This window comes from Pteropus medius, unplaced genomic scaffold, assembly GCF_902729225.1.
Source record: "Pteropus medius unplaced genomic scaffold, Ma_sr-lr_union100, whole genome shotgun sequence".
Classification (NCBI taxonomy): domain Eukaryota; kingdom Metazoa; phylum Chordata; class Mammalia; order Chiroptera; family Pteropodidae; genus Pteropus; species Pteropus medius.
Window position 1 is genome coordinate 1444850 of NW_024352789.1, and position 12512 is coordinate 1457361.

Here is a 12512-nt window from a genome sequence, read left to right on the forward strand (position 1 = left end):
TCCTCTCCCCAAACTCCCGCGCGCCTCGCCCCACGCACGCCCGTCCATTCCTGTCCTCCGGCTGCCCGTCTTTTATCCATCTCGTCCGTCCTCTCTCAGCTTAAGCGCGCAAACCCTGGCTCCGCAGCTCACTAGGGGACAGTTGTCTGGCTTCTGTGCGCCTCGGCGTCCCCATCCGTTAAACGAGGGTAGGACCGCAGAGCACGTGGGAAGCCCTCGGCGCCGGCCTCGGTGTGCGCCGGCTCGTCCTTTCCCTCTCCTCCCTCTTGGCTCCTGCCTTCCTTTCCTTGTCTGTCTTTTTGCTCAGGCCGCCATCCTGTCCTATGCCCTCGCCTGTCGCCTTTCCTTTTTCCATGATGTCGTAGACTCAGAGTCTCTCACGTCATGGAGCCCAGAGCCTTCATGTCGCAGATGAGGAGACGGGGGCTCAGAGAGAAAGTGACTTTCCCGAGTCCACGGCGCACGTTGGAAAGACGCGGGCCCAGAACCGGAAGCTCCTAGTTGAGGGCTTCTCGCTGCTGCGATCCTAGCTCCTCCCTCCCTCCCCGTCCTTCTGTCCTGCTCCCTCTCTGCCCTGCCCTGCCTTGTCGTCCTCCTTCATTGCTCATGCCTGGAATGTGTGTTCCGTGTTCCATCTGATGCAGGTCCCCTTTTCTGTAGGAGACATTGAGGCCAGGCCGGCGCGGGCCCTGCTCTCAGAGCCTGGAGTGACCCTCACCTCCCTCCCTCCCTTCCTCCCTCCTTTTTCCTTCCTCCTCTCTCACTCCCTCTGGCCTTTTCAAAGGGCTTTCGAATAGCAGTTCTCAAGTTCATGGTCGTGCTGTCAGGCACCTGTGAGGTGTGTCACAAGTATTCGGTTAGTGATGGTCGTTAAAGCAGCAGGTGTAGGAAAGGGTTACTTCTGGACCGGATTCAAACTTGTCCTCATGTTAGCCTGGCCCAGTCATTCCGTTTTGATAAGCAGTGCTGAGGACCTGCGCCCGGTCCCGGGGTGTCCGCGGGAGCGTTGGGCGTCAGGTTTGTGCTGAGGGTGGTCGCGGCTTCCCAGGGTGGGAAGTCCTAAGAGTTCTTTCTGGGGCCACACTGAAAGGTAAGCGTGCCTCTTTTTTCTTGCTTCTCTGTAGGGCGTCCCCCTGGACACGAGTAAACTGCCCACCGACCAGCGGCTGCCTCCATACCCCTACAGCCCCCCAAGTCTGGTTCTGCCTACCCAGCCACCTACCCCAAAGCCTCTGCAGCAGCCGGGGCTGCCCGCTCAGGCCTGCTCAGTGCCGTCCACAGGCAGGCAGCCCCCAGGCAGGCAGCCGCACGGCGGGCCGCTCTACCCACCCAGCTCCAGCGGGCACGGGCAGCGGTCTTATCACCGGCCGGCGGGAGACTTCGGCCTGGGGGACGTGAGTACCAGGTCCCGAGCTCCGAAGCAGGGGAGGGGCTGGGAGCACTCAGAGGGGCTTGAGTGGCGTCACGGGTGCAGTGAGCGGGAGACCCTCGCTCCTCCAGGGGACGCTGCGGACTCGGGGCCCCTCTTCCTCCCCCCGCGGCTGTCTGCGCACGGCTCGCACCCAGACGGCTGCCGCTTTGCCACGTTCTCTTCCTGGCGTGCGCTGTCTCAGCAGGTGCGGTGCCCACACCTACTTTGGGGCCGTGCTCGCCTCTCTCTCTATGCTTGCTGCCACCTTCCCGTGTCTCTGGTTTTGTTTCCGAGGCGGGGTGCGGGGGGGATGCGTTCGCCGAGGCAGGCAGGTCCCTTGTTCTGAGGCCCACTGTCTCAAGGTGTGTCTGTGTGTCCTTAGCTGGAGCAGTTCAGCATGCAGAGCCCGTCAGCCAGCCTGGCGCTGGATCCCCCTGGCTTTTCAGAAGGGTCTGGATTTTCGGGGGGTGAGGGGCCAGTGAGCGGCCTCCAGGACCCCCATGCCCTCAACCACCAAAACCTGACCCACTGTTCCCGCCTTGGCTCAGGGCCTAACGTCATCCTCACAGGTGAGAGAGGTGTGGGCGGGGACGCAGGCTGGAGGTGGGGAGTGTTGCATCCATGGGAGATCGAGGGGGCCTGGCAGGTTTACAGGGCACGGGGTCCTCACCTTGCTCTTCCGCCCACAGGCGACCCCTCCCCTGGTTTCTCTAAGGAGATCGCAGCGGCCCTGGCCGCCGTGCCTGGCTTCGAGGTGTCAGCGGCTGGGTTGGAGCTCGGGCTGGGGCTGGAGGACGAGCTGCGCATGGAGCCGCTGGGCCTGGAGGGGCTCAGCATGCTGAGCGACCCCTGTGCCCTGCTGCCGGACCCTGCTGTGGAGGACTCATTCCGCAGTGACCGGCTACAGTGAGGACGCGTGTCGCCTCCCCTCGTCTTGGCCCTGTTCCCCATCACCGTCCCTCCTCTCCCTTCCCCCCGGCCAGTAGAGACTCCACTCTCTGCCCCCGGATCCTTTCTAACGTGAATGCGGGGTCCTGAGAATGATAAAAAGCGAGGGGTTTGTCCAGGTGGCTCCTGAATTCTGCACAAGGGGTGGGCCTGGGGGAGCTCAAGGGAGGGTCTAAAGCACTTGTAACTTTGAACGGTCTGTCTGGAGGTCAGAGCCTGTTGGAGAAAGGGCGGGTAGAGGGGAGCCCCGGAGGCGGGGCTAGTCCAGATGCCTAGGGGTGGGCAGTGCCAGCCCCTCCTCACCACTCTTCCCTTTGCAGTGGAGGAGAGAGCCAGAGTGGATATTATTTTTTATTAAATATATTATATGTTAATAAAAAAATATCAAACCTTTGTGTGGTTGGCTACTGTTTTGGGTGCAGCTGGGGACCTAGGGGGTCCTTGGCACAAACCTTTTCACCTTTCACCGTTTGCATCCTCTCAGCTCTATTGTGGATTGTGGAGCGCCCTCCCTGGCCCCCTCCCCCGGCCCAGGCTCAGAATTTGTTCCCAGCATTGGACATGGGGGTCCAGGCTAGGTAGAGGCTCCCGTGGCAGCACGTGTGCCTTCAGGTGCCCTCCCATGCATTCAAGGACCTGCTGCGGCATGGGGACAGGGCTCTGACTGGCCAGACGAGCTATGGCCCTTCCTCACCCTGTGGCCTGGCAGGGAGTTGATGGGGAGGCAGCTGCTGGCTGGACTCAGGTCTGGACTCTGGTGGAGTGACCCCAGTTCTCCTCAGAGGTGGCTGGCCTCGTGGTGAGGCTCCCAAGGGGAGAGGACTTAACAACTGCTGACACCAGTTGGGGCTGGGCTCGGCTCCCCCTTCTTTACGGCCTTTTAAGACTATAGGACTGAGAAGTCAGGCGAGTCGTGCCTGGCCAGCCTGTGATCCCAGGCTTCCAGGTCTCATTCCCATCCCTTCGCTAGGTCTGCACTGGCCCTCCCCTCTCCGCTCATCGCTGGCAGGTGCTGGAGTGTGGATGGGACGGTGCCAGAGGGGGTCCCCTCTGGCTGGGGTGGCAGCGCTCTGACCAGGGATCCTGGTCACTCCGGGCACGCTCAGCGGGCCGGGCGCCCGTTACCCCAGCTCCACTACCCTTCCACGTCCTGCAGTCCTGGTCTCTCCTCTTCCTCTTTCCAAAGCTCTTGTCATTTGCAGAAAAGAGAACTGAGAGCTCCTGGCTTAGCGGGGAGGGAATGCAGCATGCCCTAAACCTGGAAGTAGGGGGAGCCACCTGGGTCTCCGCAGCCCCGGGCCTTCACCGGGCCGGGTGCCACATCCGCCTGGGTCGCGGCCGGCACGGGAGCGCGCCTTGGACTTCGGGGGCCGCGGCGAGTCAGCGTCCTGCGGCATCGGCCGCGCGGTGAGAAGCCGCGGGCGTGCGAGGGGCCCTCCCAGCCGCCAGGGGTCGTGTTGCAGGCGGCCGGGCGCTGGGCGGGCGCAGCCAGGGTCACGGCCGCCGGCCGGGAAGGGGGGCGGGGGAGCGGCGGCGCCCGCGGCCCAGGTGGGGGGGGTTGGGGGAGCGGAGAAAGCGGGGCGCGAGGAGGAGCACCCGGCCCCCAGCGCCGCGGGAGCCGGGAGGGGCGCGCGGCCGGAGCGAGCGGCGCCGCAGCACGGTCCCCGCGTGGCGTAGCGCGGCGGGGACGCCGGGATCGCCGGGATCTCCGTCCACCGCGCCCCGCGCCCCGGCGCCCTCGGCCGCCTCCTCCTCCTTCCCTGGCCGCCCCGGCGGGAGCGGCGCCCAAGTCGGGTGCGCCATGTCCGGGGCCGGGTAGCCCGCCGCCCGCCGGCCCGCCAGCCCGCCCTCCGAGCCGCCCGCAGCGGGCCGGCCGGCCGGGGAGTCCCGGGGCAGGCAGGTAGGGGCCGGACCGGGCGGGGCGGCGGGCGGGGCAGGGCGGGAGGGAGGGGGCGCGGGCGGGCGCGGGAGGTCCCCAGCTGCGCTCCGGCGCGGCACATCTGGTTCCGGTTCCTCTCTCCTGGGGAAGTGAAAGCGGTGGGGAGTTCGCTCGCTGCGCCCTGCACCCCCTCGCTCCCGCGGGTCCGGAGCCCGAGCACCCCTCCCTCCGGCTCGGGTCACGCGGTGGCCGGCGCTGCTGCCGTCACGTCCCCAGCGGCCCGCTCGCCCGTCTCCTGCGCTCCTGCTCCTTCCTCAGAAGCCTCCCGCTCGGCGCGCCCTCTGCCCCAGCCCGCACTTCCCGTCACCCGGCTTGGGGGCGTTGGGACCCCGAGTGGCGTCCGTGTCCCTTGGCTTCCCCAGGGAGCAAGGGCAAGCCATGTGCAGGGCTCTTCCCTGGCTAGATGAGGGAGGCTCGGGTGTACAGGCCCTGCGGATGGGGGCCACCCATTCGGCCCACCCAAGGGCTCCTGCCCGCTGCCAGGGACACGGGGCGCCCATTCGCCTACGGTGTTATGAGGGCCGGGGCTGTGCCCCAGAGCTAAATCAGGAGGCTGACGATGACTCCTGGCTTCACCTTCCAGACGTGGAGGCTAAATTTAGCTGGAGTTGGGATGTGTGTGTGTGTCCAGAGGCCTGATGGAGGAGGGAGCCAGGCCCCTCCATGAGATGCCCTGGCTCCCGGCTCCCTGGGGAGGGGTGGCAGGTTAAGTCTGACTGTACATCCTGAAGCCATCTGTGCCTCCTGTGCTTTGCTCCAGCTCCTTTACTCTGAGGTTCCACCTGGCAGGATGCTGTGTTGGCACCTTCAGCGGTACCCCCCACACGCACACCACGGCCACACACAGCTCCAGGACGCACACCCATAGGCCCACTTCCTCTGAGCTGCAGCTTCCCCTCCACTGTTCCAGGAAGTCACCTCCCTTCCCCTCTGAAACACCCCCCCACTCCTCCCGTCCTGTCCTCCACTGCTAGCCACCCACCAAGCTCTTTCCCAGCTTCTGCACCCTGGGGGGCCCCAGGACCCTGCGGCTCCTCTCTTTGGGGCTGGGCCATGGAGGCAGGTGAGAACTCAGAGTTACTGAAGGCCTGTTGTGGGCCTGTTTCCGTCCCTGGGCTCCGTGGAGGAGGGCATGGGCGTAGTGGGGACTGTCACCCACAGCCTTTTTTGTCCTCGCTGGGGACACCCAAGGATCTTGGAGGTGGGGAGCACTGATTTTGTCGTCGGGTCAGTGGAATGAGGTGAGGGAAAAGGACACGAGTCTGGTGAGAAGCCGCTGAAGCTCGGGTTTCGTGGCTTTCCTGGACACTTGTGGCGTTCTCACAGGCCTGGAGTTGGGCTCCTTGAACCTTTAGCCAGCTCACGCAGTTCTTAGGGTGTCGTCCCTAGAGCAGGGACGTCAGCACCCCTGAAACAGATTGTGAGCGTGGTGTTATGTCATGGCCAGGATGTGTGATGACATTGCAGGGCACTACGGAAAAGATTGATCTGTTATAACTGGAGGGGGGGCGGAGGGCGGGGTACAGGAACAGTGGGATGTCAGAGCCAGGGTTGGCTGTGTGCAGGGGGATGGAGTTGGGGTTCTCTGGGGAGAGGGCTGGGACCACTGAGGGAGGGCCCTGGTCTCTTTAAGGAGCTGTGGTGGGCTGTGAGGGCCTGGTGATGTCACAGGCGGGAGAGTTCAGGATTGGCTGACTGCGGATCCTGCCTTTCCTTGAAAGGACTGGGAAGGGGAGGGGAGCGAGAGGGGCACCCTGGTTGCCATGGCAACACCAGCCTGCCTTGCTTCATCTCTCCCCTACTTGCCCATTCCAGATGCAGTGAATGAGGGGGGGGCCATGGCGGAGGAGCGGCCCCCCCGGCTGGTGGATTACTTCGTGATAGCTGGGCTTGCAGCGGACGGAGCGCCCGTCCCTGAGGAAACGTGGGTTCCCGAACCCAGTGGGCCCCTGCGCCCTCCCCGGCCAGCGGAGCCCATCATTGATGTGGCAGTCATCGCCAGGGCGCTGGGCGAGGAGGTGCCACAGGGGTACACATGCATCCAGGCGTCCACGGGGGGCCACCCCTTGGAACTCAGTGCCGGGCTCCTGGGTGGAACTCAGCCCGTCATCTGCTACCGCAGGGGCCGTGACAAGCCCCCCCTCGTGGAGCTAGGGTGTGTGCCCCTACCCGTGCTGACACCAGGGGGAGGCGGGGGCATGGGCTGACGGACAGACCGTAGGGATGGGAAGACAGCGGGCTGACGACGGGGCTGGGAGGAGGGACCGAAGCTGTTTGTCCTTAGTCCTCACACCGATTTGGGTTCGTGTACTCACGTTGCTTCTTGGTAGCTGTGTGACGTCGGGCAGGTGTTGAGCCCCCTCTGGGCCTCTTTCCTCATCTGTAAAGTGGGGAAAGTCATACCTCCTCATGGGGTGCTTGAGAAGACAAAATGAGCTCATCCACGGAAGGGCCTTCACACAGAGTCAGTAAATGGTAGCTTTTTTCTTGGCATTGATGAATGAGTATGAGAGCCACGGACGGCTTAAAGGATTGTTGCTGAGCCGGGCACAAGAGGGCGCGGGATTCGGAGGGCAGACTTCACGGAGACGTGGTTCCCGGGGTCGGGGTTTGACGAGGCTGAGGGTGCAAGGCCGGTGGCAGGACAGGGGACTTTCCCCTACGCCCTACACTCCATGTCTGTCTCTCTGCTCTCTGTGCCAAGGGTGCTGTACGAGGGGAAGGAGCGTCCCAAGCCTGGCTTCCAGGTGCTAGACACGACGCCCTACAGCCACTCGGCCAACCTGGCCCCTCCGGGCCCTGGGCATCCCCGCACCTACCTCACTTACCGGCGGGCCGCAGAGGGGGCAGGGCTGCATGCCCTGGGCATCACCGACCTCTGCCTGGTGCTGCCCAGCAAGGGCGAGGGCACGCCTCACACTTACTGCCGCCTGCCCCGCAACCTCAACCCGGGCATGGTGAGTGCGGCCGGGGCCCAGGGCTGAGGCCTGCAGCATCTCAGGGGGAGGGCGTGGCCCCTGGCCGCAAAGGGCATCCTAGGCCCACCGCCTCTAACGGCAGGGGTGGCCCAGAGGGGTGACTCTGGTCTTGGGGGACTGGGATTAGAGGGAGTTCTAAAGACAAAAGACCGCTTAGGGGTGGTGGAGGAAATGGAACCCAGAAACCTGAGCTGTGTGTCTGCTTGTGTTTCGTGTTCCCGGGGCAGTGGGGCCCAGCAGTGTACTTGTGCTACAAGGTGGGCCTGGCCAAGGCCAACACGCTGGTGTATGAGGCCGGTGAGTAGCCCTTGGCCCCTACGTCCCTCCGCGTCCCTCCGCCCTGGCGCCTTCCGTGTCCCTAGAGCTCACCTCCCTTTCGCCACTTGGCGCTTCTCTGGGATCCCCTGGTTCCTTCCCCCGGAGTCTGATGGACCCTCCTCCTTTTGGGTGCCCCCCACTCTGCGGGGGGGTGCAGAGATGCTGGGCCGCTACCCAGAGGTGGACAATGAGGCGTTCCCGCTGCCCGAGTCCGTGCCCGTCTTCTGCCTGCCCATGGGGGCCACTATCGAGTGCTGGCCTGCTCACACCAAATACCCAGTGCCCGTCTTCTCCACCTTTGTGCTCACGGGTGCAGCTGGTGACAAGGTGGGTGCGTGGAGCGTGGGAAGGGGCGTGGGCCGCGCGGGGCCCTCCTGACTGACCCCTGCCCCCCCAGGTGTACGGGGCCGCCCTGCAGTTCTACGAGGCGTTCCCGCGGGACCGGCTGTCAGAGCGGCAGGCTCGGGCCCTGGGCCTGCTGAGCGCCGTGGAGCGGGGCCGGGCGCTGGGGGGCCGGGCGGTGCGCAGCCGGCGAGCCATCGCTGTGCTGTCGCGCTGGCCCGCCTTCCCAGCCTTCCGAGCCTTCCTCACCTTCCTGTACCGCTACTCCGTCTCCGGCCCCCACCGGCTGCCCTTGGAAGCGTGAGCACGGCCCCCCTTGCACGGGGGAGGGGTGGGAGCGGAGAGGATTGGGGTGCGGAGGCATGGGGTGCTACGGTCTGTCTGCTGGGAAAGTGCCACTGGCTGAAGGGGACGTGGGCCAGGAGTCCAGTCTGGCTGCTGGCTAAGTCCTGGCAGGGGCCATGCCGGCCTGGGTGGGGCGGACGTGTCTCTCTTCCAATTCGCACGAATCCTATGTATGATGGTGGCTCTGATGGCTGAGGCCGAGGTCGGGGACAAGTGAAGTCCTCGCGGCAGGTGACAGCACAGACATGGCGGTGGGCGAGGGACGATGGGGTCTGCCTCTGACCGGTCCCCTCTCTTCCCCAGGCACATCTCCCACTTCATTCACAACGTCCCCTTCCCTTCCCCACAGAGACCCCGAATCCTGGTGCAGGTGAGGGCCGAGGCCAGGCTGGGCGGGATGGGAGCGGGGCCGCTGGCAGGGGCTGGCCTCCAAGCCCCTGACCTGTGGCCATTCTGCCTCCCAGATGTCTCCCTATGACAACCTGCTTCTCTGCCAGCCCGTGTCCTCTCCACTGCCCCTCAGGTACGTGCCCTGGTTTGGGAGCTTTGACGACCTGAGACATGGTAGGTGCCAGGCAGGTTGGCCCTGCTGTCAGGGTCTGTGTAGGCTGGGCCAGTGACTGGGGAATGGTCTGGTGACCCGTCCCCCACTGTGGCGCTGCCCACAGTGGTGCCAGCTTCCTGCAGCTGCTGCAGAGTCTGGGCCCCGAGCTGGCCATCACGCTGCTGCTGGCCGTGCTCACGGAGCACAAACTGCTTGTCCACTCGCTGCGGCCGGACCTGCTCACCAGCGTCTGCGAGGCCCTTGTCTCCGTGAGTGCCTCCGCCCGCCCACCCTCCCCAGGATGTTCTTCTGGGTGCCCCACCCCTGCCTGAACTGTCCCCTGGGAGGGCCCCTCGGCCTTCTCCTGGGGCACAGCCTGCAGGGACACACAGCTCCCGTGGGAGCTCTTCTCCGGAGCCCTCCGCCCCCAAAAGCTGCCTCCCGGACAGGCACCTCTCACTTTGAGGTCGGTGACCCCCGCACTCCCGACTGCCGCCCCAGCCCCTGCTCACTGGTCTGCACTCCGTGCTACAGATGATCTTCCCGCTGCACTGGCAGTGCCCCTACATCCCGCTGTGCCCGCTGGTGCTGGCCGACGTGCTGAGCGCCCCCGTGCCCTTCATCGTGGGCATCCACTCCAGCTACTTCGACCTGCATGACCCGCCTGCTGACGTCATCTGCGTCGATCTGGACACCAACACGCTCTTCCAGTAAGAGGGCCATTCTCGTTCTGGGGCTGCAGGGAGGAGCCCGGAGGAGCCCGGAGCGCCACTCGCGCAGACGAATGAGCCCCACGGCCCTCCTTCCCTCTGCTTCTCTCACAGGGCTGAGGACAAGAAGCCCCTCTCTCCTCGGACCCTGCCCCGCAAGCCCTACAAGGTTCTGCTGGCTACACTGACAAACCTGTACCAGCAGCTGGATCAGAGTGAGAAGCCTGGGTGGGAGGCTGGAAACTGCCATTGACCTTAAACCTCCTGTCTGGGGAGGCCAGTGGAGAGCTAGACCTTACCCGAGGAGGTTAGAGGAGTTGGGGTATCATTTGGTGGAAGTGAGGGAAATTCAAATTCCAAAGTAAGCAAGAGGGAGGGGCATACGGTCTTAATAATATTCCTGAATACACTGAGAAGGTCGAGCTTGTCACTGGCGGGGCTTGAAACCATCACCTCGGGGTAACTTCCCTCAGCGTCGGTGCGAGGTCGGTTAGCAGCTGGAGGTGGTCAGGCAGCAGTGGAGGCGCCCGTGTGCAGAGTTGGCCTGGGGAAGCCCCTGGGGGCCGGCCCCGGGTCTCAGGCCACCCTGCTCCCCAGCATACACCGGGCCGGAGGAGGAGGCGTCCCTGGAGTTCCTGCTGACTGACTATGAGGCCGTGTGCGGCCGCCGGGCCCGGCTGGAGCGCGAGGTGCAGGGCGCCTTCCTCCGCTTCATGGCCTGTCTGCTCAAGGGCTATCGTGACTTCCTGCGCCCACTCACCAAGGCCCCCTCTGAGGGCGCTCGGGATGTGGACAACCTCTTCTTCCTGCAGGGTAAAGGGAGCCTGTCCCTGCTTGGGGACGGTCTCGCAGGAGGGCTGGCCCCTGGGACTGGGGCCACCCAGTTGCTCGTTCCTTTACTGGGCAAACACATTCGTGGGCACCAGCTTGAGCCGCACACCCTTCTGGGCTTGGAGGGAGGAGGGGGACGATGTAATGGCTGTGGCCCGGCCCCCTGGGAGCCCTGGGCTGGGGTTGGGCACAGGGATGCCTGTATTGAGCCACCCCCATGGCCAGAGCTCTCTTCAGAGACACTGGCCTCGGAGAAGCCCTGTCTGAGGGAGTGGGTACCAACAACCCGGACTCCATGGGACCCTGGCACTGGAGGCTGAGCCCGTCGGCCTGGTGGGTGGGCTGGTTGTGCCAGAGGGGCCGATGAGATGAAGGCTGTGATGGCCAGGACGCCACGTGGGCAGGGGGCCAGGGAAGGGGTTCAGGAGCGGGTGGCTGTGGCAGGGAAGCCTGGCAGCCTCCCCGGCCCCTTCCCGCTCCCCCAGGCTTCCTCAAGTCCCGGGAGCGCTCCAGCCACAAGCTGTACTCGCAGCTGCTGCGCACGCAGATGTTCTCGCAGTTCATCGAGGAGTGCTCCTTCGGCTCCGCCCGGCACGCGGCCCTCGAGTTCTTCGACTCCTGTGTCGACAAGGTTGGCCGCCGGCCCTTCCCTCCGTGCCCGCTGCCCTCCGCTCTCCTCCGGGCTGTCTCTGTTACCCCAGGGCCACTATAAGCACCACTCTCGGCCGGCCGTGCCCGGGCCGGTGCCCCCGGAGTCACGGTGCGCAGCCGCGCAGCCGCACGCGCTGGCTCCACGCACCTCCCGTCGCCCCGCCAGACCCCGCCCCGGCTGCATCCGCAGGGCCTGGACTGCTCCCTCCCATGGGTGTGCTTTGCGGGCGATGCCGCTGTGGGACAGGGACACGGCGGCCCCGCTCCACGCCCGCCGTCCTGATGCTCGCGCTCTGCCATGGGGCTCCAGGTCCGCCCGGAGCAGGAGAAGCCAGAGCCCACCCCGCTGGTGGAGCTGGAGGAGCTGTCCGGGAGCGAGCTCACCGTCTTCATCACGCCTCCTGAGGAGCCCCCGGCAACAGAGGGCACTGACCCCAGTCCCCAGTACTGGTGAGCGCCTCTCGTGCCCCCTGCTTGTCCCAGGCCACGCGGCTAGCTTACTGCTCACCACACCTGATGCGGCCCCTCCGCCCCTCAGCTACGACGGGTTCCCGGAGCTGCGGGCCGAGCTGTTCGAGTCGCCCCGAGAGCAAGCCGGGGCCCTTCCTGTGCCGGGCCCCTCCCGCAGCGCCCCCAGCAGCCCCGCCCCTCGCCGTACCAAGCAGGTACCCCGCAGGCGGCCCACAGGGGCACCGGCCCAGCCCAGGGCTGCCGCCCCAGCTTCGTCTGTGAAATGGGTGTGAGGTCGTTGGGGGGTTCACGTATGCCTGGCACAGAAGACATTAGCCGTTGTGACCATTGTCATCACTATCGTCTTCGTCTTCTGAGCTCTGCAGGGCTCCGGGCACCTGCCCACATTCCAGGGCCAGGCCTCTGCCCGGGGCTGCGGGGCGAGGCCGCATCACTGCCTCCAAGCACAGCTCGCTCTCGGGGGCCACTTCTCCCGCGCGCGCGCGGTTTTTAAGACCTGCCCTGCCCTGGCCCTGTACTCATCCCGTGTGTCCCCGCCCCACCTAGGAGATGAAGGTCGCGCAGCGGGTGGCGCAGAAGTCTGCAGCCGTGCCCGAGCTGTGGGCGCGCTGCCTGCTGGGGCACTGCTACGGGCTGTGGTTCCTGTGCCTGCCCGCGTACGTGCGGTCGGCGCCGTCCCGCGTGCAGGCGCTGCACACGGCCTACCACGTGCTGCGCCAGATGGAGAGCCACAAAGTGGTGCTCCCCGACGAGGTGGGCGCCCAGGCCGGCCCCCGGGGTGCTGGTGCCACCGCGGGGGCTGCGGCAAGGAGACTCCTGGAGACCAGGGCAGGCAGGCCCGCGGGGAGTTGAGAGCAGGCCCCAGAATCGGCAGGTTCCCCACAGCACCTGCGGGATGAGCATGGTCGGGGGACAGCAGCGGGGACCGGAGGGTGGCAGGGGCGGCAGGGATGGTGGGTGGCAGGGATGGTGGGTGGCTCTGAGGCAGCCCTGGGAACTACTAGGGGCCAGCAAAGCCTGTGAG

General features: G+C 65.7%; 2 protein-coding genes across 2 annotated transcripts in view; both read left to right on the forward strand.

Annotated features, from left to right (window-relative positions):
- Positions 1–2752, forward strand: part of CRTC2 (CREB regulated transcription coactivator 2) — a 9341-nt gene extending 6589 nt beyond the window's left edge. Inside the window, exons 8-12 of the mRNA XM_039849818.1 lie at positions 785–856; positions 1125–1394; positions 1542–1616; positions 1794–1980; positions 2101–2752. Coding sequence (XP_039705752.1) covers positions 785–856; positions 1125–1394; positions 1542–1616; positions 1794–1980; positions 2101–2321 — 825 coding nt within the window. The 3' untranslated portion in view covers positions 2322–2752. The remainder of the gene's footprint in view (positions 1–784; positions 857–1124; positions 1395–1541; positions 1617–1793; positions 1981–2100) is intronic.
- A 1640-nt stretch (positions 2753–4392) lies between these two features.
- The window catches only part of DENND4B (DENN domain containing 4B), a 13689-nt gene continuing 5569 nt past the window's right edge, over positions 4393–12512 (forward strand). The window contains exons 1-16 of the mRNA XM_039849820.1: positions 4393–5361; positions 6114–6453; positions 7003–7255; positions 7504–7573; positions 7752–7921; positions 7992–8236; positions 8585–8651; positions 8746–8804; positions 8950–9094; positions 9360–9535; positions 9650–9750; positions 10133–10348; positions 10852–10997; positions 11328–11467; positions 11556–11682; positions 12035–12241. Coding sequence (XP_039705754.1) covers positions 5352–5361; positions 6114–6453; positions 7003–7255; positions 7504–7573; positions 7752–7921; positions 7992–8236; positions 8585–8651; positions 8746–8804; positions 8950–9094; positions 9360–9535; positions 9650–9750; positions 10133–10348; positions 10852–10997; positions 11328–11467; positions 11556–11682; positions 12035–12241 — 2472 coding nt within the window. The 5' untranslated portion in view covers positions 4393–5351. The remainder of the gene's footprint in view (positions 5362–6113; positions 6454–7002; positions 7256–7503; positions 7574–7751; positions 7922–7991; positions 8237–8584; positions 8652–8745; positions 8805–8949; positions 9095–9359; positions 9536–9649; positions 9751–10132; positions 10349–10851; positions 10998–11327; positions 11468–11555; positions 11683–12034; positions 12242–12512) is intronic.